We start from the raw sequence: 23,908 nt of genomic DNA, 5'->3' as shown, positions 1-23,908 counted from the left end.
TCGCATCGTAATTGCCTTTCCCCCAGCTGTAACTCTTGCCCAGTGGTATACACCTATCCCTTTCTATCACTAAAGTAAACATAACAGAATTGTGATCGCTATCATCAAAGTGCTCACCTACTTCCAAGTCTAACACTCGTACTATAGTGTTCCCAGTCAGAAATAAGAAAAGACCCAAGTCTCTCAGCATTTCAAAACTTCACACAATACTCCAGATCTGTACCAAGACACTGTACAACTGCAGCAAGACATCTCTGATCCGTACTCGAATCGTTCATGATGAACAGAGGCATAGAAGTCTATTGCGCATAAAAAGGCCCTTTGGTCAATTAAGTCCCAAGCTATTTTAAACCCATTTTTCAGCACTTGCTTATTGGACTTGTAGAACATAGAACATTTCGGCGCAGTACAGGCTCTTCGGCCCTCAATGTTGCGCCAATCTGTGGAACCAATCTGAAGCTCATCTAACCTACGCTATTCCATTCTCGTCCATATGCCTATCCAATAACCATTTAAATGCCCTTAAAGTTGTCGAGTCTACTACTATTACAGGCAGTGTGTTCCACGCCCCTACTGCTCTGAGTAAAGAAACTACCTCTGTCCTATATCTATCACCCCTCAATTTAAAACTATGGCCCTTTGTGCTAGCCATCACCATCTGAGGAAAAAGGCTCTCACTGTCCAACTTATCTAACCCTCTGATTATCTTATATTGTATGTTTTGGCATTGCAAGTGCACATCTAAATATTTCTTGAATTTTTTTTAGTGTTTTGGTCTCTATTTCTATCAGGCAGTTAGCTCCAGATTCCCACTATCCTCTGAATGAAATATTTTTCCTCAATTTCCTCTAAACCTCCTGCCCCTTACGTTAAATACGTGTCTCCTGGTCATTGATCCCTTCACCATGGGAGAGTAGCTTCCAGTCTAAACACCCACGGCAATATAATTTCATATATCTCAATCGTGCCTCCTCCCCCCCCCCCCAAACAACCTTCTCTGCTCCAAGGAAAACAACTCAAACCTATCCTATTTCAGACTATCAACAGTTTAGAGGGGACAAATTTTGCATGGTATTCAGGAGAGTTTATAATACCAACTCCCAGAAGGCTTTACAAGTTGCTGGACTTCATTATGGGGAGCAAAGTCAGGCACATATTCGAAGTGAAAGCAGGAGGGCATTTCAGTGATAGCAACTACAACACTATATTTGCTATTAAATATGAAAAAAGATGGTCTGCAAAAAAGGGTTTTGATTTGGGAGCAAGGAAGATTTCATTAAAATTATACATGATGTGGCCAGAGTGGATTAGGCACACCTGATTCTGGGTAAATTCACAGCACAACAGTGGGGTAATCAGGTCAACAAGCTCTGCATGCACAGGAACGAGAGACCACATCCGGTGAGAGAGATAGACTGACTGCGTGAATATATAATTTGGGGATTAGATTAGATTCCCTACTGTATGAAAACAGGTCCTTCAGCCCAACAAGTCCACACCGACCCTCTGAAGAGTAACCCACCTGCACCCATTCCCTTACCCTGTATTTACCCCTGAATAATGCACCTTACTCTATGGGCAATTTAGCATGGCCAATTCACCTGGCTAGCACATCTTTGGACTGTGGGAGGAAACCGGAGCACCTGGAGAAAACCCACACAGACACAGGAGAATGTGCAAACTCCACAAAGGCAGTTACCCGAGGCAGGAACTGAACCCGGGTCCCTGGTGCTGTGAGGCAGAAGTGCTTACCACTGAGCTACCATGCCACCCGACAGATTGCAAATCTGAGAAGAATCCCTTATTCCCACTTGCTGTTTCCTGCCCATTAGCCATTTCTCTGCCCATGCTAATATATTACCTCCAACACCACTGACTCTTATCTTATGACATCTTTTTGTGAGGTTAGAAACGGCATGGGAATTAGGCGCAAAGGGGAAGAAGTGCTTTTTCCTTGATTATTTTGGTGTGTACGGTTTTGTTTTGAACAGTATAAACTGAAGCAATGGGTCTGGGGCCCAGTCAGAACAAAAAAAGTGATATCACAGGAAAATCACAAGTTCATTGGTTGGTAAAAGCTGCTAATTTGACTCTTATGGGTTACTTTCAATGTGAAAGTAAATAGGAGAAATATGAACTAAAAGAGCTGTAGGAACTTTTTTAAGAACTAAGTAAATAAAACAGAGATGCAGGGTCAGGGCAGTGTGCTTCATAGTGACCATAACTGCAGAAAGTTGTTAGCTTAAGAAATTCCAGCTAAGAGAACCATGATATTTGCATGGCTGGTTTGTATTGAGGTTTGACCTGAGCAGAAAACCTGGTCATCAGGTGTGAGGCACTGCCATTGCTGTTATACGTGGCATAGGTCTGGCCTATTCCCAGAACCTGTGCTGCTGCAGTCACCCGGGCTATCTTCCAATTTATATGGAGGTCAAAGATGGACTGGGTCCGAAGGGACTCTATGTATAAAGATCTGGCCAACGGGGGAAAAAACACACCTAATGCCCCCACCCTCACCCTGATGGCCACCTTTGTGTGTGGCTGAATCAAGCTGTGCATGGATCCCCAGTATGCAAACGCCAAGTGTCACTACTTACTGAGGTTCTACCTGTCCCCGGTGTTGCGATGGATGGGCCTGGCCTCGCTGCCGCTAAACTCTCCGAGTAGTTGGACCAGCAAGCGGCAGGTATGGGTAACCCTGAAGGTTGATGCCAGTGGGAACATCCTCCACCCACCCTCCAGTTTACCTGACATATACAGGGCGGCCGAACCTGCGGGAGGTCAGGCCACATGGCGACGGATTGTAAGGTGACCATCTGTCAAAACTGCAAGCAGGAAGGCCACCCGACCAAGGAATGTAAAGAGGCCAAGAGCTGTAATGTGTGCGCAGAGGCGGGCCACATGTACAAGGCCTGCCCAAGACGAGGGGCCGCCACCTATGCACAGACGGCCGGAGGTGGCAACACGAGCCGAGAACCGCATAAGATCAGCAAGGTACCACAAAACAGCACGGGAACGGTGTCTGGTGGCACCCAAAAGGAAGGGCAGGCTGTAGCGGCGCAGACGGCAGACAGCGGGGACGTGCAGCAGCTGATCCAAGCTCATTCAAGACGGAGGAAATGGAAGAGGAGGGAACAAAGGAGGCAGAGGATTGGATTACTGTCAAAAACAGGAAGAAGAAACCTTACCATGCCCCCAAAGCCACCCAGCAAAAGGGGAAACGACATCTACATGACGAGGATACAGGCAACTCTTCAGATGGTGAGGGCGGGCACAAGGAGGGTTGTCCCCAGAGGAAGAGACAGAGCGCCATAGGGAAAAAGGAGGGCAGCACCGCCCAAACAGGAAAAGACGATCCCTCTGAGATAACGGGTAAAGACCACCCCTCCACCCAGTGAGAACCAAGAGGTACCCACCACCCCACAGCTCCAGGTAACTGGGAGCAGCGGTCCTGTGACAGCCCTGCTGTCAGACAGAGAACTGGACTATGTGGACCCTGGGCCCAACCCGCAGACACCAGAGCGGGGAAATGGCCCCAGCGTAAAGCAGGACAGCAACCTCAGCCCTGGGAGGATCCAGCATTTTGCTGTCACCACAAGGATGCACACAGCTACCCCAGAGAGGCAAAACCAGCAGCAAATGGACACCGGTAACCTCGTAAACTGTTAAAATGGGGATAAAAACTGCCAGTATCAATGTGCTACGCGATGTGTTTTCTACAATGGCCTTCCTGGCCAACGTTAAAGCCAACATCCTGTTTCTGCAGAAGTGTGGGATACCGCACCTCAGCAGCTACAGGAGATGGTCGAGCTTGAGGCCCCATGGGCCGTCAGTTTGGTCGGGGGGCAACGATAGCCGCGCCTCCAGCCTGGATATCCTGTTGCGAGGAGGCAACTTCACCATCTCCGAGGTTAAGGAGGTGGTGGGCGGGTGCCTCCTTGTCAATGACGTCATGTACAGGAATGGTCCCCTGAGACTGATTAATGTGTACGCCCCAGTGGGTAAGAGTGAATAGTTGGCCGTCCTGCAGCAGCTTCCACTGCTGCTGGCTACGTCCAGGCCGGTCATTCTGGCCGGAGACTTCAACTGTATCATTGATGCAGATGGACGATCTGGCGGGGGAAACAGTAAACTGGATGCCACGTCCAGAGCCCTGATGGAAACGGTCAAAGATGCCAAGCTGCACGACGTCTTCAGCACCCCTGCAGACTGAGCACAGCGTAGATACACCTGGTCATGGGCACACGGGTCTATCTGCTCAAGGATAGATTACCTGTTTGCGTCCTGAACGCTCTCAGTCAGATCCACCGACGTTCTTCTCTGACCACTGCCTCCTGCTGGCCCACTGTCACCTATAGGATGAGCAGCGGGTAAGGGAACGTGGAAAGTGAACACAAAGCTGTTGACCCCAGGAAACATTGAGGAGCGCGAGAGGGACTATGCTGGTTGGAGAACCGTGAAGCCCCTCTTTGAGTCCCCAGCGGACTGGTGGGTAACAGTAAAAGGGAACATCAAAAGATTCTTCATCCTCAAAGGTGTTCAGGAGGTGAGAAAGGGGCAGGGAAAACTGTCCCAGCTCCAGGAAAGTATGCAGAATCTGCTCCTGCTGCAGATGATGGGGGTCGATCTCACAGAGGACCTCAAGGAGTTGAAGGGCCAGCAAGCCTCACTCTTTGCCTTGGAGGCCTCCAAGATAATCATCCGGTCCAGGGTCTGCTCCGTGGAGCAGGACGAGACGTGCTTACGTTTCTTCTTCCAGAAAGTGCACAAAGAGAGCTCCGTGCTCAGCAGCCTGAAGGAAGAAGATGGCTCGATAACATCATCTCAGGCTGACATCATGAGGATCAACAAATCCTTCTATGCCAATCTGTATGACTCAAAGCCAACCGACAGCGCGGCCTCCCAGTCGTTCCTGTCCTCTGTCACAGAGGTCTTAGACAACAGAACACGCGAGAGGCTGGACCAGCCGCTATCTCTGGACGAGCTGACCAAGGCCCTTGAGTCCTTCGAAAAGAATAAAACTCCCGGATGTGATGGCTTACCGGTCGAACTCTATTCCACTCTGTGGGACTTGATTGGCCAGGACCTGCTGGAGGTGTATGACAGTATGCTTCTGGCAGGTACCATGAGTGAATCCATGAAGAAAGGTGAGCAGCAGCTAAGGTAAGACAGTTTGTTTTAAAATTACTTACCGGTAGCGGACAGCGGTGCTTTTTTTTCTCTTCACAGAAAGAGCGGGAGCAGAAGGGGGAAATGACGAAGACCAGAGGGGCAGCCGGGAAGGAAAGCAGTGAGTATAAATACTTACCCTTCGACGCCAACGGTCATTTTGAGTGCGAGCAGCAGCTAAGGTAAGACAGTTTGTTTTAAAATTACTTACCGGTAGTGGGCAGCGGTGTTTTTTTTTCTCTTCACAGAAAGAGCGGGAGCAGAAGGAGGAAGTGACGAAGACCAGAGGGGCAGCCGGAAGCAGGTGTAGCGTAAGCTTACCTGGGTAGGTTCTTTTTTCCTATAAAAGCACGCAGGAGAGGAACCCGAGGCACTACAGAGGTAGTGCCTCCCACCCGCCCTCCTCCTCTAACCTAATAATAAGACCTGTTGTGGGTAAGTAGATAAGTGCTGCATTTTGCTTGTTCTATTGTTTAGACCCAGTTTTTTTTAAAAGGTTACTTTTAGAGGGATGGCAGTGAAGGCAGTGCAATGTTCCTCTTGCAACATGTTTGAGGTGAGGGATGCCATGAACGTCCCTGCTGATTACACTTGCAGAAAGTGCACCCATCTGCAGCTCCTCCAAGACCGTGTTAGGGAACTGGAGCTGGAGTTGAATGAACTTAGGATCATTCGGGAGGCAGAGGGGGTCATAGATCGGAGCTTTAGGGAAGTAGTAACTCCAAAGATTGCAGACAGATGGGTGACAGTGAGGGGACTGTGCAGGGACCCCCTGCGGCCGTTCTCCTCAAGAACAAGTATACCGTTTTGGATACTTGTGGGGGGGAACGACTTACCAGGGATAAGCAATGGGGCTCAGGCCTCTGGCATGGAGCCTGTCCCCATTGCTCAGAAGGAAAGGGTGGAGAAGAGCAAAGCAATAGTAATTGGGGACTCGATAGTTCGGGGCACAGAGAGGCGGTTTTGTGGGGGCGAGAGAGACTCACGTTTGGTATGTTGCCTCCCAGATGCAAGGGTACATGATGTCTCTGATCGTGTTTTCCGGGTCCTCAAGGGGGAGGAAGAGCAGCCCGAAGTTGTGGTCCACATTGGCACCAACGACATAGGTAGGAGGAGAGCTGAGGATGTTAGGCAGGCTTTCAGGGAGCTAGGTTGAAAGCTCAGAGTTAGAACAAACAGAGTTGTTGTCTCTGGTTTGTTACCCGTGCCACGTGATAGAGAGTCGAAGAATAGGGAGAGAGAACAGTTAAATGCGTGGCTACAGGGATGGTGCAGGAGGGAGGGATTCCGGTATCTGGATAACTGGGGTTCTTTCTGGGGAAGGTGGGACCTCTATAAACAGGATGGTCGACACCTGAACCTGAGGGGCACCAATATCCTTGGCGGGAGGTTTGCTAGTGCTCTTGGGGGGGGGGGGGTTTAAACTAACTCTGCAGGGGCATGGGAACCTAGTCTGTAGCTTTAAGGTGCAGGACCTGGGGTGTAGGGAGGTTAGGAACATGGCATCAATCTCAAAGGAGGGTGCCTGTAAAACAGGAAAGTGGCTTGAAGTGTGTATACTTCAATGCAAGAAGTATACGAAATAAGGTAGGTGAACTTGCAGCGTGGGGTAGTACCTGGGATTTCGATGTTGTGGCTATTACGGAGACATGGGTAGAACAGGGACAGGATTGGCTGTTGCATGTTCCAGGGCTTAATTGTTTTAGTAGGGTCAGAGGTGGGGGTAAAAGAGGGGGAGGTGTGGCATTGCTCGTCAAAGATAGTATTACAGCGGTGGAAAGGACGATGGATGAAGACTCGTCATCTGAGGTAGTTTGGGCTGAGGTTAGGAATAGGAAAGGTGAAGTCACCCTGTTAGGAGTTTTTTTACAGGCCTCCTAATAGTCCTAGAAACGTAGAAGAAAGGATTGCGAGGATGATTCAGGAGAAGAGTGAAAGTAACAGGGTGGTTGTAATGGGGGACTTTACAACTTTCCTGATATTGACTGGGAAAGCTATAGCTCGAGTTCGTTAGATGGGTCGGTGTTTGTCCAATGTGTGCAGGAGGGTTTCCTGACACAATATGTAGATAGGCCAATAAGAGGTGAGGCCATACTGGATTTGGTTCTGGGTAACGAACCAGGCCAGGTGTTAGAATTAGAGGTAGGTGAGCACTTTGGGGACAGTGACCACAATTCGGTGACTTTTATTCTAGTGATGGAGAGGGATAAGTGTGCACTGCAGGGCAAGAGTTATAGCTGGGGGCAGGGAAATTATGATGCGGTGAGGCATGACTTAGGATGCGTGGCTTGGAAAAGTAGGCTTCAAGGCAAGGGCGTAATTGATATGTGGGACTTGTTCAAGGAGCAACTGTTGAGTATCCTTGATAAGTATGTACCTGTCAGGCAAGGAGGAAAGGGTCAGGTGAGGGAGCCGTGGTTTAATAAGGAATTGGAATCCCTTGTTAAATGGAAGGGGGCGGCCTATGTAAAGATGAGGCGTGAAGGTTCAATTGGGGGCGATTGAGTGTTATAAGGTAGCCAGGAAGGATCCAAAGAGAGAGCTAAAAGCAGCAAGGAGGGGACATGAAAAGTCCTCAGTTGGTAGGATTAGGGAAAACCCTAAGGCTTTCTATAGGTATGTCAGGAATAAAAGAATGACTAGGGTAGGAATAGGTCCAGTCAAGGATAGTAGTGGGAAGTTGTGTGTGGAGACTGAAGAGATTGGGGAGATACTGAATGAATACTTTTCGTCAGTATTCACTCAGGAACAGGACATTGTTGCCGATGTGAATACTGAGTCACAATTGATTAGAATGGACAGCTTTGAGGTATGTAGGGAAGAGGTGTTGGAAATTCTGGAAAGGGTGAAAATAGATAAGTCCCCTGGGCCTGATGGCATTTATCCTAGGATTCTCTGGGAAGCAAGGGAGGAGATTGCAGAGTCATTGGCCCTTGATTTTTATGTCCTCGTTGTCTACAGGAATAGTACCAGAAGACTGGAGGATAGCAAATGTGGTTCCCTTGTTCAAGAAGGGGAGTAGGGATAACCCTAGTAACTATAGGCCGGTGAGTCTCACTTCTGTTGTGGGCAAAGTCTTAGAGAGAATTGTAAGGGATAGGATTTATGAACATCTGGATAGAAATAATGTGATCAGGGATAGTCAGCATGGTTTTGTGAAGGGCAGGTCGTGCCTCACAAAATTTATTGAATTCTTCGAGAAGGTGACTAAGGAGGTGGACGAGGGTAAAGCGGTAGATGTGGTGTATATGGATTTCAGTAAGGCGTTTGATAAGGTTCCCCATGGTGGGCTACTGCAAAAAATACGGAGGTATGGCATTGAGGGTGAGTTGGAGGTTTGGATTAGGAATTGGCTGGCTAGAAGAAGACAGAGGGTAGTAGTTGATGGTAAAGGTTCATCTTGGAGTGCAGTTACTAGCGGTGTTCCACAAGGATCTGTCTTGGGACCATTGCTGTTTGCCATTTTTATAAATGACCTGGAGGAGGGGCGAGAAGGTTGGGTGAGCAAGTTTGCGGATGATACGAAAGTCGGTGGAGTTGTTGACACTGAGGAAGGATGTGTCAGGTTACAGCGGGATATAGATAAGCTGCAGAGCTGGGCAGAAAGGTGGCAAATGGAGTTCAATGTGGGTAAGTGTGAGGTGATTCACTTTGGTATGAGTAACAAAAAGATGGGGTACTGGGTTAATGGTCGGATACTTGGTAGTCTGGATGAGCAGAGGGATCTTGGTATCCATGTACACAGATCTGTGAAAGTTGCCACCCAGGTAAATAGTGCTGTGAAGAAGGCATATGGCGTATTGGCTTTTATTGGTAGAGGAATTGAGTTCCGGAGTCCTGAGGTCATGTTGCAGTTGTTTAAGACTCTGGTGCGGCCGCATCTGGAGTATTATGTGCAGTTTTGGTCGCCATACTATCGGAAGGATGTGGAGGCACTGGAACGGGTGCAGAGGAGGTTTACCAGGATGTTGCCTGGTATGGTAGGAAGATCGTAAGAGGAAAGGCTGAGGCACTTGGGGCTGTTTCCATTGGAGAAAAGAAGGTTTGGGGGTGACTTGATAGAGGTGTACAAGATGATTAGGGGTTTAGATAGGGTTGACCATGAGAACCTTTTTCCACATATGGAGTCAGCTATTACGAGGGGGCATAGCTTTAAATTAAGGGGTGGTAGGTATAGGACAGATGTTAGGGGTAGATTCTTTACTCAGCGAGTCGTGAGTTCATGGAATGCCCTGCCAGTAGCAGTGGTGGACTCTCTCTCTTTATGGATTAGTGGTACTGGAAGAGCACAGCAGTTCAGGCAGCATCCAACGAGCAGCGAAATCAACGTTTCGGGCAAAAGCCCTTCATCTCCCTCTTTATGGGCATTTAAATGGGCATTGGATAGGCATATGGAGGATAGTGGGCTAGTGTAGGTTAGGTGGGCTTGGATCGGCGCAACATCAAGGGCCAAAGGGCCAGTACTGCACTGTATTCTTCTATGTTCTATGTTCACCCTCATCTACAAGCGGAAGGGGGAGAGGGAGGAAATTAGAAATTGGAGATCAATCTCACTACTGAATGTGGATTACAAAATTTTGTCAAAGGTTACGCCAAATGGGTCAGGTCTGCTCTGGGGTCGGTGATTCACCCTGACCAAACCTGTACTGTACCGGGCAGGAAGATCGCTGAGAGTCTCGCACTCCTCATGGATACAATCGCCTACGTGCAGGACAGAGGATTGGACACCTGCCTCATCAGCCTGGCCCAGGAGAAGGCCTTTGACAGGATATCACACATGTATATGAGAGATGTTCTCTCCAAAATGGCTTTGGGGAGGGAATCTGCAATTGGATCAGACTGCTCTACACCAACATTGTCAGTGCAGTCTCAATCAATGGGTGGGAATCAGATAGCTTCCCAGTCAGATCTGGAGTCAGGCAGGGCTGCCCTCTCTCTCCTGCCTTGTTCGTGTTCTGCATAGAGCCATTTGCCGAATCCATCAGGAAGGATGCAAGCCTGAGAGGGGTGACTATTCCTGGCAGCGGCGGCCTACAGGTTAAGGCCTCCCTGTACATGGATGACGTCACCGTTTTTTGCTCGGATCCGCTGTCCGTGCACAGACTCATTTGCATATGTGACCAGTTCGAACGAGCCTCGGGGGCCAAGGTAAACCGAGGCAAGAGTAAGGCCATGCTCTTCGGGAACTGGGCCGACCAATCCTCGATCCCCTTCACCGTCAGGACTGACCATCTGAAGGTGCTGAGTATTTGGCACAGTGGGGGGTGGGGGGGGGCGGGGGCTGGGGCGTGCGCCAAGTCTTGGGAGCAGCATATCAACAAAGTGAGGCAGAGACTGGGCAGATGGAAGCTACGGTCGCTCTCCATTGCGGGAAAAAAACCTGGTCATCAGGTGTGAGGCACTGTCATTGCTGTTATACATGGCACAGGTGTGACCTATTCCCAGAACTTGTGCTGCTGCAGTCACCCTGGCCATCTTCCATTTTATATGGAGATCAAAGATGGACTGGGTCCGAAGGGACTCGATGTATAAAGATCTGGCCAACGGGGGAAAAAACACACCCAATGCCACCCTCACCCTGAAGGCCACCTTTGTGTGTGGCTGCATCAAGTTGTGCGTGGATCCCTGGTATGCAAACACCAAGTGTCACTATGTACTGAGGTTCTACCTGTCCTTGGTGTTGTGAAGGATGGGCCTGGCCTCGCTGCTGTGGAACGCTCCAAGTAGTTGGGCCGTTCCGTATCAGCTGTCCTTCGTGGAGAAGTTTATGAAGAAAAACACCTTTGACCACAAGTCCATCAGGAAGTGGTCAGCACGTAGTGTCATTGAGACCCTTCAGGAAAAGGAGAGGGCGGATCCTATCAAGCGGTTCCCTGAGCAGACTGTCAAAGTCATTAGGCAGAATGCCTCATCACCAGAACTTTCCAACAAGCACCAAGACATGACTTGGCTAGTGGTGAGAAGGACTCTGCCTGTGAGATCCTTAATGCACGCCTGGACTCTCTGCCGCACCGCATGCTGCCCCCAAAGCGTCTGCGGGGGGAACGAGACTGTCACACACCTCCTTCTGGAATGTGCCTCTGCAGAAGAAGTCTGGAGAGGAATGCAGTGGTGTTTGCCGAGGTTCGTCTCGAGCAGCGCAGGACTCCGTGCTCTACGGTCTGTTCTCTGGGACGCACACTGAGACGAACATCATCTGTGCCTGGAGGATCATCAACTCGGTGAAAGACGCTCTTTGGGCAGTCCGAAACCTGTTGATCTTCCAGCTGAAGGAGTTGACCCTGACTGAGTGTTGCAGACTGGCACATTCCAAGGTCCAGGACTACGTGTTGAGGGACGCACTGAAGCTTGGGGCAGCTGCCGCCAAGGCACAGTGGGGAAAGACCACCGTGTAACATCTGCCTGCCTAAGAAGGACAGGGGGGCCCACCCAGTCATTTGGGCTCCGTTGACGCCTCAGCAGAAGAGCTGGAGAGTAAATGTACAGATGTGTATATAGGAAAAATAAACTTCGATGTCTGTATGTAAAGCAATGTAATATGTGCACAAGAATGGCATGACCAATTGTATAAAGATCCAAATAATTTTATAAAGTATATTTTTGAAATAATAAAAAGCTCCATGATGCAAGACTCTGTGCTATTTGGTTTGTTCCCTGGAATGCACACTGAGACAAACATCAACTGCACCTGAAGGACCATCAACTCAGTGAAAAATGCTCTTTGGTCTACCCAAATCTATTGGTTCTCCAGAACAAGGAGTTGACCCCAACTGAGTGTTGCAGACTGGCACATTCTAAGGTCCACGACTATGTGCTGAGGGATGCACTAAAGCTTGGGGCAGCTACTGCCAAGGTGCAGTGAGGAAGGACCACTGTCTAAGATCTTCCTCCAGAAGGTGAATGGGGGTCAGTTCAGTTGCTGGACCATTCTAGTTCCTTAAACATTTTGTTTCATGCAAGATGGTAGCAGAGTAAGACGTTCAGCTAGAGCTCCTTTTTCCTTTCTTTTCCTTTTTTTACTCTCCTGCTTTTTTTTTCCCAATAATGACTTTGATTTACCTCGAGGAGAGTGGAGGAGCTGGCAAGCCCCAGAGGTGAATCCTGGAGTAGAGGCCAGTGAGGGAAATTGAATCCCGGAGCAGAGGCCACCAAAGAGAATAGAGTCCCAGAAAAAATTTACCTTGGAGCACCTGAGAGCCAGTGCAGAGTAGACTGGAGGTTTGGAGCGAAGCGGGGACAGTTGTTGGACTGGATCTGGTGTGACCTGCTGTGCTTTTCCAGCACTACTCTAATCCAGGCTTTGATCTCCAGCATCTACAGTCCTCACTTTTGCCTAATTTCTAGGATAGCAGGACTGATAATATGAAGAAAGACTGGATTAACTGGGCTTGTACTCACTGAAATTTAGAAAAATGAGGAGGGATCTCAGAAGCATACAAAATTCTGTTGGGATTTGACAGACTAGAGGCAGGAAGAATGCATCCAATGTGGGGGAGGTCAAGAACTAGGGCTCACATAAAAATAAGGGAAAAGCCATTCAGGACTGAGATGAGGAAGAATCTCTTCACTCAAAGAATTGGGAATCTGTGGAATTCCCTACCACAGAAAAATGCTGGGGCCAATTCAGGAGATATATTCAAGAGGGACCTGGACATAGCCTTGCAGCCAAAGAGATCAAATGACATGGAGAGAAAGTGGGACACTGAAATTTTATAATTAGCCATGATCATACTGAATGGTGGTGCAGGCTCAAAGGGCCTAATGACCTGCTCCCTCACCCATGTTCTATGTTTCCATGTTTTACCTCTCCAAATGCATGTAAATCCTATCTCTCAGAATCCACTTCAACAACTTATCCAGTACTGATGTCAAACTCACCAATTTATAGTTCCCATGTTTCTCCTTACATCTTTTATGAAATAAAAGTACAACATTAGCCAATCTCCAGTCCTCTGGCACCTCATCTATGACTATAGATGATACTAATATCTGTGCAAGAAGCCCCGAATTTTGGAAAGTTATATTAATAAATTTTCATCTCATAGGAAATTATTAGAGAAGATTCTTAGGGTCAGGATTTACTCACATTTACAAGAATGTATACTTATCAGAGATAGGTAGAATGGCTGGCAGCACCTGTAAGGAGAGTAAAGAGCTGACGTTTTGAGTGTAACTGACCCTTTGTCAAAGCTTTGACCAATTTTGACAAAGGGTCAGTTAGACTCAAAACGTCAGCTCTTTTCTCTCCTTACAGATGCTGCCAGACCCGCTGAGATTTTCCAGCATTTTATCTTTTGGTTTCAGATTCCAGCAGCCGCAGCAATTTGCTTTTATCGCTTATTATAGGTAGAATGGCTTTGTGCAGAGAACGTTGTGGCTCATAAACCTGAATGATGAGGGAAGGTTGGTAACTGTTGTCTATATGGACTTTAGTAAGACTGTTGACATGGTCTCCTCACGGCAGGCAAATAGAAAAAGTGAAGTCACATGAGCTCTGCAGTGAGCTAGTAAGATGAATACAGAACTGGCTTAGTCACAGAAGACAGAGTAGCAGTGGAAGGATGGGGCTTTTCAGACTATAGATCTGTGACAATGGTGTTCTGCAGGGATCAGTACTGGTGCCTGGAATGTAGGTGGCCTGATTAGTAAGTTTGCAGGCAACACAAAGATTGGGGGAGCTGTTGATAGTGAGGAGAAATGCTAAAGGATATAGCATGATATAGATAGGCTGGAGACTTGGGCAGAGAAATGGCAGACAGAGTTTAATTCAGACAAATGTGAGGTGATGTAGTTTGTAAGATCAAATACAGGAGGGAAGTATACAGTAAATGGCAGAACACTTAGGAGCATCAAGAGGGATCTTGGCATACAGGTCCACAGTTCCCTGACAGTGGCAGCACAAGTAGCTAAGGTGATCAAGAAGGATTATAGTACACTTGCCTTTATCAGTCAGGGCACAGAGCATAAAAACTGGCAAGTCCTTTTGTTTACCAGGATGATGCTTGATTTGAAAGTTATTAGCAATGAGAGATTGGAGAAACTTGGTTTGTTTTCACTTGAACATCAAAGGATGAGGAGCAACCTGACTGAGCTCACAAAGTTATGAGAGGTATGCGTAGAATGGGTAGTTGGAGTCTTTCTCCAGGGTAGAAACATAAGTTATGAAGGGAGATGGATTTGAGGTAAAAGGGGGTATGTTTAAAAAAGATGTCAGAAGCAAATTTTACAGAGGCTGGTTAAGTGCCTGAAATGCGCTGACAGAAGTGGTGGCAGAGGGGAATACAATAGTAGTGTTTAAGAGGAATCTTAACAAATATATGAATGGTCAGGGAATAGAGGGATATGCACAGCATAGAGAAAAAAAAGGGTTTTAGTTTAGAAAGGCATCTTGGTGGGCCATAGGACCTGTTCTTGTGCTGTACAGTTCTTGGTTTCTACCACCAGTTGCTTCACTATGCTGAATAAACCCTAAACATTTACCAGATTCTCACCAAATAACTCACTTATTTTCCTGCAGTGGGTAAAAACCAATTTCTCAAAGCTGAAATGGCAAGAAAAGGCAAAAGCAATGGAATGCCAGTTTCTTTCTTCCTTTAACTCTCTTAATCATTTAACGTGGCACTCCATTGGAAGTAGCAGTCAAGTGTTCAGTCTTCCTAAGTGGATTAGTTTCATATGTTCCGAACACAAAAGGTCTCACTGATCCCCTCATTGAGGAACTGGGTTTGAGCTAATTGTTAATTATGCCTAACTGCTCTTCAACGGAAAGCTTTTTTAAAAAAAATCTGCTTTAGGTGGAAACTACAGAATTTAAACTGTAAATTTCACTTAAATGCCACTTCCAAAATTAAATTTGTAAAGAATCAAAATTTAGATTTTCTTCCCCAGTCAAATTAAGAACTTAGGTGAGGAGAAATATTTTTACTCGTGGATCTTTTTGGAATTCTCTCCCCAAAGAGTTGTACACTCTATTCTTGAAAATATTTAAAGCTGAGCTGGATATATTTTTGACATAAAAAGAAACACATATTGGAAAAACTTAGCAAATCCAACAGCATCTGTGGGGAGAGAAGCAGAGTTAACATTTTAAGTTCAATTTGATTCTTCTTCAAATCAGAATTTTTTTTCTGGATTTCTAAGGAAATCAGTGACTGGAAGAGTGGGTGGGGAAATGGAATTGAGGCCCAAGATCTCCACTATCACAGATCATATGGCCTTCTCCCACTCCTATTTCTTATATTCTCATGTTACCATTATCATCCATTTCACAAATTGCTTAAAGCTAACCTAATGGCAATCATGTAATTATCGCTAACTGCTGTAAAAGCCCAAGTCATTCACTAAGTCTTTTATGGAGAGAAATCTGCAATTCTTATCTGGACTGGCCTAAATGTGACTTTAGATCCACAGCAATGTGGTTGGCCCCCAAATAGCCAGCTGTTACTAGCGGAGCAGACGTGTAGAGAGATTGCAGATACCTGGAGGAATAATAAAATAGCATTGGTTGGAGATTTTAATTTCTCTAAGATCATAAGACATAGGAGCAGAAAGTAGGCCATTCAGCCCATCGAGCCTGCTCTGCCATTCAGTCATGGCTGCTAAGCATCACAACCCCATTTTCCCACACTCTCCATGCAACCCTTGATCCCTTGACAAATAAGAACACATCTATCGCTATCTTAAATATACTCAATGGTCTGCCCTCCACAGTCTTCTGTGGCAGTGAATTCCATAGATTCACCACTCTCTAGCTGAAGAAGTTTCTCCTTATCTCCATTCTAAGGATGTGCTCTCAGGTCCTCGTCTCTCCTACTAATGGAAACATCTTCACAACATCCACTCTGTCCAGGCCATTCAGTATTCTGTAAGTTTCAATGAGATTCTCCCCTCATCCTTCTAAACTGTATCGACTATAGACCTACAGTCCTCAGGCGTTCCTCAAATTTACACTATTCATTTCTGGGACCATTCTCGTGAACCTCCCCTGAACACATTTTAAGGCCAGTACATCCTAGAGTGTGGGGCCCAAAACTGTGCACAATACTCCAAAGGTGGTCTAACCAGAGCCTTATAAAGCCTCAGAAGTGCATCCCTGCTTTTATATTCAAGTCCTCTCAAAATAAATGCCAACATTGCATTTGCCTTCCTAACTATTGACTAATCGACTGTGGCATCCAGAATGTAAAAGGCTCTAATAGGAGGGAATTTGTCAAATGTGTCTAAGAAAGTTTCCTAAATCAATACATAGAGGGTTCTGCTTAGGAGGGTGCAACCCTGGACGACTACTTCAGAAACGAGGGTGGGCAAGTGACTGCAGCGTCAGTCGTGGAGCATTTTGGGATCAGTGACCGTAAATCTCCTAGTTCTAACATAGTTATGAATAAAGATAGGACAGGTCCACAGGTTAAGGTGCTAAATTGGAGCACAGCTAATTTTGGGGCTCACACAGGATCTAGTAAAGGTCAACTGGGAGAGTCTGTTTGAAGGAAAAGGAACGACTGGCAAATGGGAGGCTTTTAGAAGTGTGATATCAAGAATCCAGTGATAGTATGCCCAGTAGGGTGAAGGGAAAAGCAGGCAGGTTTAGGGATCCTTGGCTGACAAGGGATATTGAGGCTCTGGTGAGGAAAAGGTAGGTATATATTGGGTTTAGGCTATCGGGTTCAAGTGAATCCCTGGATGATAAAGAAAGTGTTAGAGCACACTTAAAAGGAAAATCAGAAGAGCAAAAAGAGGGTATGAGATGGATCTGGTAGATAAGGTTAAAGATAATCCCAAGAGGTTCTATTGCTTTACTGAGGAGAGAATCATGGTTGCGAAGGAAATAAGGGAAGCAAATAGGGATGTTTTGGACCACATACATATTACCCAAGAGGTGTTTGCAGCCTTAGAGCACATTGAGATGGATAACTAACCCTGGACCTGATCAAGTCCATCCTCTGACATTGTGGGAGGCTAGAGAACACATTGCAAAGGCCCTTGCAGAGATTTTTGCTTCATCTTTAACCATTGGTGAAGTTCCGGAAGACTGAAGGGTGGCTAATGTTGTTCCACTGTTTAAGAAAGGTAGCAAAGACAAGCCAGGGAACTACAGGCCAGTGAGCCTGACATCAGTGGTTGGCAAGTTGTTGGAGAGGATACTGAGGAACAGGATCAACCAACATTTGGATAGTCAAGGTCTGATTAGGGATAATCAGCATGGATTTGTACATGGAAAGCCATGTCTGACAAACCTTTTAGAGTTTTCCGTAGAGGTAACCAGGAGGATAGATGAGGGTAGGGCAGTGGTTGTTGTCAAAATAGACTTTAGTAAGGCCTTTGACAAGGTCCCGGATGACAGGTTAGTCATGAAGGTTCGGTCATACAGAATCCGGGAAGCACTAGATAAATGGATTCAAAATTGGCTCGATTGTAGGAAGCAGAAGTTGATGGTTGAAGGTTGTTTCTCAGACTGGAGGCATGTGACTAGTGGTGTGCCACAGGGTTGGCGTTAGGATCTTTGTTATTTGTTATTTATATAAATGATCTGGGTGCGAATGTACAAGGCATGATTACTAAGTTTGCGGATGATACAAAATTAGGGTGTATCGTTGACAGCAAGGAAGGTTATCAAAAATTACAGATGGATCTTGATCAGATGGGGAAGTGAGCTGAGGATTGGCAAATGCAATTCAATACGGAGAAGTGCGAGGTGTTGCACTTTGGAAAGTCAAACCAAGGTATGACTTATACAGTAACTGGTAAGATCCTAAGGAGTGCTGTGGAACAGAGGGACCTCGGAGTACAAGTATATAGTTCTTTGAAAGCCATGACACAGGCAGACAGGATGATGAAGGTGGCATTTAGCATGCTGGCCTTCATCTGTCGAGGCACTGAGTAAGTATAGGAATTGGGACATTGTGTTATTGTTGTACAACCGTTGGTGAAGCCGGTCTTGGAGTATTGTATACAGTTTTGGTCATCCAGTTACAGGAAATACATAGTTAAACTGAAAAGAGTGCAAAGAAGATTTACAAGGACGTTGCCAGGACTAGTAGGCCTGAGTTATAGGGAGAGGTTGGTCAGGATAGGACTTTATTCCTTTGAACATAGGAGGATGAGGGGTGACCTTATTGAGGTATATAAAATCATGAGGAGCATTGATAGGATTAATGCACATAATCTTTTTCCTACGGATGGGGAATTGAAAACTAAACGGCATAGATTTAAAGTGAGAGGGGAAATCTTTAAGAAGGACCTGAGGGGCAACTTCTTCACACAGAGAGTGGTGCGTATCTGGAATGGGCTGCCAGAGAAAATGATTGAGGTCGGTATAACAGCAACATTTGGAGAGGTACATGGACAGGTTTAGAGGCATATGAACCAACTGAAACTAGCTGAATGAGCACCAGGAACAGTGTTATGAAGTTGAAGGCATGTACTGTACCCTTAAGAGAGAGTGGATGCTGTTCTGCACTGAGCGCTTACTAGCACCTGTCATACAACTAATGAGCAGTCTCAGAATGTACTAGAAAATTGAAAATATGTACCATTTGGTTGTGAAATAGATATCAGAGATGGTTGCAGTTTTGACAACAATGGGAATTTAGCCAGTTTAAATTATGTCCCAGGATATTAAAACCCAAACAAATTTCAATTTATTATTTTGCCAACATTGAACCAGTGAGACGATCCGATGTTAGGGATATTAAAAAAAGGCAGGCAGTTTGTAAGTCAGAAAAGAGTAACTGCCATCGAGAAAGACCCAAGATATTGAAACACTCTCTATCAAAGGTACCTTTTCATATGAAACATATTTGCAGCAAAAGAAAGACGACAACACAGGGAGATCTTCAGCTGGAAGGAAGAGGACACCAACAATGACAGCTACCATATGGTTTTGAAATTAAACTAATGTAATTTTAGTAAGTGTTTTATTGGAGCAGTATAGTGTTATAGAGTGGAGACAGATAATAAGCAGTTAAGAGAAAGGGAGGTTAGAGTTGTGAATAGCTGTTGTTTAATGTTCATTTTTAGAGTTAAAGAATGAGTTGATATTACTTTCCTGAAATAGTGGAATTTGGGAGTTCTCGGTCACTCATATTTTAACAAGTTATGAGACGAGGTGAGTTTTCCGGGCATTTGGTTTAATTAAGAGAAAGGTTCACTGCCGTGTCGTAACAGTCAGCATGGACCAGTTTGGATTGAAGGGCCTGTTTCCATGCAGTATTATTCTATGACTCAACTACTCTCTGAAGTGCCATAGGCAAGCCACAAAAACCAAAGGACAATGGGGTTGGGCAATAAATGCTGGCCCAGCCAGCAACTCTGAGGTCACATGAATTTAAAACCAAAATTCACACATACAATTTCCATTTCAGCTGCTAAATAAATGTACTCAAAAATGATTAAAACAAGGTTTACTTGGCAATTATTCCTTTTAGTATAAGTACTTACAATTCAATGCATGACACAAAGTCACAGTCCAACATGCGAGAGTCTTTTACAGTTGCTGATCCATGATACAAACTTACTGTTAACATGGATGTCCGGGGCTGTAGATAGTCACATGGAAGGGGAGAGACGCGATACCTACCAGGTGGAGAAGTGCAAGGTGAATTTCTCTTATTCATATTTCAGGTATGCAGCGATATTGATGCAGCAAAACTAAGATAATATCCCATTTTGAAACAAGGTTGTTCTGCGATTACAATTAAAATTTTCTTAAAAAGCTTTCTACCACAGAAAGCTGTAGACGCTTAATTGTTGAATGCATTCAAAGCTTAGTTTAATACAATCTGGAGCCATCATTTACCTTTGTGGCTAGGATCAGAGAATGCTGGCATAATGCAATTTGGTGCCATAGGCAGCTGTGCCATAAAGGTGTTTAGCATATTGGACAAGCCAGGGAACTATAGACTGATGAGCCTGATGTTGGTGGTGAGCAAGTTGTTGGAGGGAATCCTGAGGGACAGGATGTACACGTTTGGAAAGGCAAGGACTGATGAGGGATAGTTAACATAGCTTTATGCATGGGAAATCATGCCTCACCAACTTGATTGAGTTTTGTGAAGAAGTAATGAAGAGGACTGATGAGGGCAGAGTGGTGGATGTGATCTATATGGATTTCAGTAGGGTGTTTGACAAGGTCCTCCAGGGGAGACTGGTTAGCAAGGTTACATCTCATGGAATACAGGGAGAACTAGCCATGTGGATAGAGAACTGACTCAAAGATAGAAGGGAGGTGGTTGTGGAGGGTTTGTTTTTAGAATGGAGGCCTGTGACCAGTGGAATGTCACAAGGATTGATTCTGGGTCCACCACTTTTTGTCATTTATATAAATGATTTGGACGTGAGCATAAGAGGTATAGTTAGTAAGTTTGCAGATGACACCAAAATTGGAGATGTAGTGGACAGCAAAGGTGGTTACCTCAGAATACAACGGGTTCTTGATCAGATGGGCCAATGAGCTGAGAAGTACCAGACGGAGTTTAATTTAGATAAGTGTGAGGTGCTGCATTTTGGGAAAACAAATCCGAGCAGTGCTTATACACTTAATGATAAGGCCCTAGAGAGTGTTGCTGAACAAAGAGACCTTGGAGCAGAGGTTCACAGCTCCTTGAAAGTGGAATTGCAGATAGATAGGATAGTGAAGGCGGTATTTGGTATAGAACATAGAAAAGTACAGCACAGAACAGGCTCTTTGGCCCATGATGTTGTGCTGAGGTTTAATCCTAATGTAAAATATAATAACTTAACCTACGCACCCCTCAACTCACAGCTATCCATGTGCATGTCCAGCAGTCACTTAAATGTCTCTAATCACTCTGCTTCCACCACCACAGCTGGCAACACATTCCATGCATTCACAACTCTGTGTAAAGAACCTACCTCTGACGGCTCCTTTATACCTTCCTGCTAATATCTTCAAACTATGACCCCTCATACCAGTCAATCCTGCCCTGGGGAAACGTCTCTGGCTATTGACTCTATCGGTTCCACTCATTATCTTGTATACCTTGATCAGGTCTCCTCTCTTCCTCCTCCTCTCCAGAGAGAAAAGTCCAAGCTTATTCAACCTTTCTTCATAAGGCAAGCCCTCCAGTTCAGGCAGCATCCTAGTAAACCTTCTTTGCACCCTCTCCAAAGACTCTATCTTTTCTATAATAGGGTGACCAGAACTGGAGGAGAAAGTGAGGACTGCAGATGCTGGAGATCAGAGCTGAAAATGTGTTGCTGGAAAAGCGCAGCAGGTTAGGCAGCATCCAGGGAACAGGAGAACCGACATTTCGGGCATAAGCCCTTCTTCAGGAATGAGGAAAGTGTGTCCAGCAGGCTAAGATAAAAGGTAGGGAGGAGGGACTTGGGGGAGGGGCATTGGAAATGCGATAGGTAGAAGGAGGTCAAGGTGAGGGTGATAGGCCAGAGTGGGGTGGGGGCGGAGAGGTCAGGAAGAAGATTGCAGGTTAGGAAGGCGGTGCTGAGTTTGAGGGATTTGACTGAGACAAGGTGGGGGGAGGGGAAATGAGGAAACTGGAGAATCTGAGTTCATCCCTTGTGGTTGGAGGGTTCCTAGGCGGAAGATGAGGCGCTCTTCCCTCCAAGGCCCCAAGGGATCCTTCCATATCTGCCACAAATTTGCCTGCACCTCCACACACATTATTTATTGCATCCACTGCCCCCGATATGGCCTCCTCTACATTGGGGATACAGGCCGCCTACTTGCAGAATGTTTCAGAGAATATCTCTGGGACACCCGCACCAACCAACTCAACCGCCCCGTGGCTGAACACTTTAACTCCCCCTCCCACTCCACCAAGGACATGAATGTCCTTGTCCTCCTCCATCGCCAGACCATGGCAACACGACGCCTGGAGGAAGAGCGTCTCATCTTCTACCTAGGAAGCCTCCAATCACAAGGATGAATGCAGATTTCTCCAGCTTCCTCATTTCCCCTCCCCCCACCTTATCTCAGTCCCAACCCTCGGACTCAGCACCGCTTTCCTGACCTGCAATCTTCTTCCCGACCTCTCTGCCCCCACCCCCTCTCCGGCTTATCACCCTCACCTTAACCTCCTTCCACCTATTGCATTCTCAACGCCCCTCCCACAAGTTCCTCCTCCTTACATTTTATCTTAGCCTGCTTGGCACACCTTCCTCATTCCTGAAGAAGGGCTTATGCCTGAAACATCGATTCTCCTGCTCCTTGGATGCTGCCTGACCTGCTGCGCTTTTCCAGCAACACATTTTTCACCTCTTCAAAGTACTCAATAAGATTTGTGAGGCATGACCTGCCCCTCACAAAGCCATGGTGACTGCCTTTATTCTCACTATGCTTTGCCAAATAGTCAAAAATCCTATCCCTCAGAGTTCTTTCCAAAATTTTGCTGACCACAGACGTAAGGCTGACTGTTCTATAATTGCCAGGGATTTCCCTATTACCCTTCTTGAAAAAAGGAACAACATTTGCTTCCTTCCAATTCTCCGATACGACTCCCACGGAGGTTGAGGAGGCAAATATCCTCACCAGCGGTTTAGCAACCTCCTTTCTCACTTCCCGGAGCACCCTAGGATAAATCTGGTCTGGCTCTGGGGACTTAACAATCTTAATGTTTTCCAACATTTCTAGCACATCAACTTCATCGATCTTGATATGTTCAAGATTGTATCCCAGCTCCTCTAAGTTTTCATTCACATTAAGGTCCCTTTTCTTGGTGAAAACTGAAGCAAAAAACTCATTTCGGGCTTCCCCTATCTGCTCAAAATCCATGCACAAGTTCCCTCTGCTGTCCCTGATCAGCCCTACCCTCTCCATGATCATCCTCTTATTCCTCACATATGAGTAAAATGCCTTTCGGTTCTCCCTAATCCTTGTGCTGCCAAGCCTTTTTCGTGCCTCCTCCTGGCTCTCCTCAGTCCATTTGAGTTCCTTTGTAGCTAGCCTGTAATCCTCTAAAGCTGTACTAGATCCTTGCTACCTCCACATTACATAAGCTGCCTTCTTCCTTTTGATGAGAAGCTCCTCTGTTCTCATCATCCAAGGTTCCTTAATCTTACCCCTTCTTACCAGCCTCAGAGGAACAAATTTGTGCATCACTCGCAACAACTGCTCCTTAAATAGTCTGCACATATCTGCTGTGTCCTTTCTGTGGAACAATTGCTCCCAGACTGTACCTCCCAACTCCTGTCAGATAGCGTCATAATTTCCTTTTCCCCAATTAAATATCTTCCTTCGGTAACTGCTCCTTTCCCTCGCCAAAGCTATGGTAAATGTGAGGTAGTTGCGATCACTGTCACCAAAGTGTTCTCCCACCACGAAATCTGACACCTGTCCTGACCCATTGCCGAGCACCAAATCCAAAATGGCCTCTCCCCTCGTCAGTCCGTCTACATGCTTTCCTTTATTGGTCAGAGTATTGAGTACAGGAGTTGGGAGGTCATGTTATGGCTGTACAGGACATTGGTTCTGCTACTTTTGGAATATTGCATGCAATTCTGGTCTCCTTCCTATCGGAAGGATGTTGTGAAACTTGAAAGGATTCAGAAAAGATTTACAAGGAGGTTGCCAGGCTTCAAGGATTTGAGCTATAGGGAGAGGTTGGATAGGCTGAGGGGTGACCTTATAGAAATTTATAAAATCATGAGGGCATGGATAGGATAAATAGACAAAGTGTTTTCCCTGTGTTGGGGGAGTCCAGAACTAGAAGGCACAGGTTAGGGTGAGAGGGGAAAGATATAAAAGAGACCTAAGGGACAATGT

At 46.1% G+C, this 23,908-nt stretch overlaps 1 protein-coding gene across 2 annotated transcripts in view; it reads right to left on the bottom strand.

Annotated features, from left to right (window-relative positions):
- Positions 1-23,908, bottom strand: part of henmt1 (HEN methyltransferase 1) — a 105,469-nt gene that overhangs the window by 29,235 nt on the left and 52,326 nt on the right. For both annotated transcript variants that reach the window (XM_072574906.1, XM_072574907.1), the window contains exon 4: positions 19,606-19,740. In XM_072574906.1, the coding sequence (XP_072431007.1) occupies positions 19,606-19,740 (135 nt within the window). The remainder of the gene's footprint in view (positions 1-19,605; positions 19,741-23,908) is intronic.

Source organism: Chiloscyllium punctatum, chromosome 7, assembly GCF_047496795.1.
Source record: "Chiloscyllium punctatum isolate Juve2018m chromosome 7, sChiPun1.3, whole genome shotgun sequence".
NCBI classification, from domain to species: Eukaryota; Metazoa; Chordata; class Chondrichthyes; order Orectolobiformes; family Hemiscylliidae; genus Chiloscyllium; species Chiloscyllium punctatum.
The sequence above is the reverse complement of the archived record's forward strand: the minus strand, read 5'-3'. Positions and strand labels throughout refer to the sequence as shown.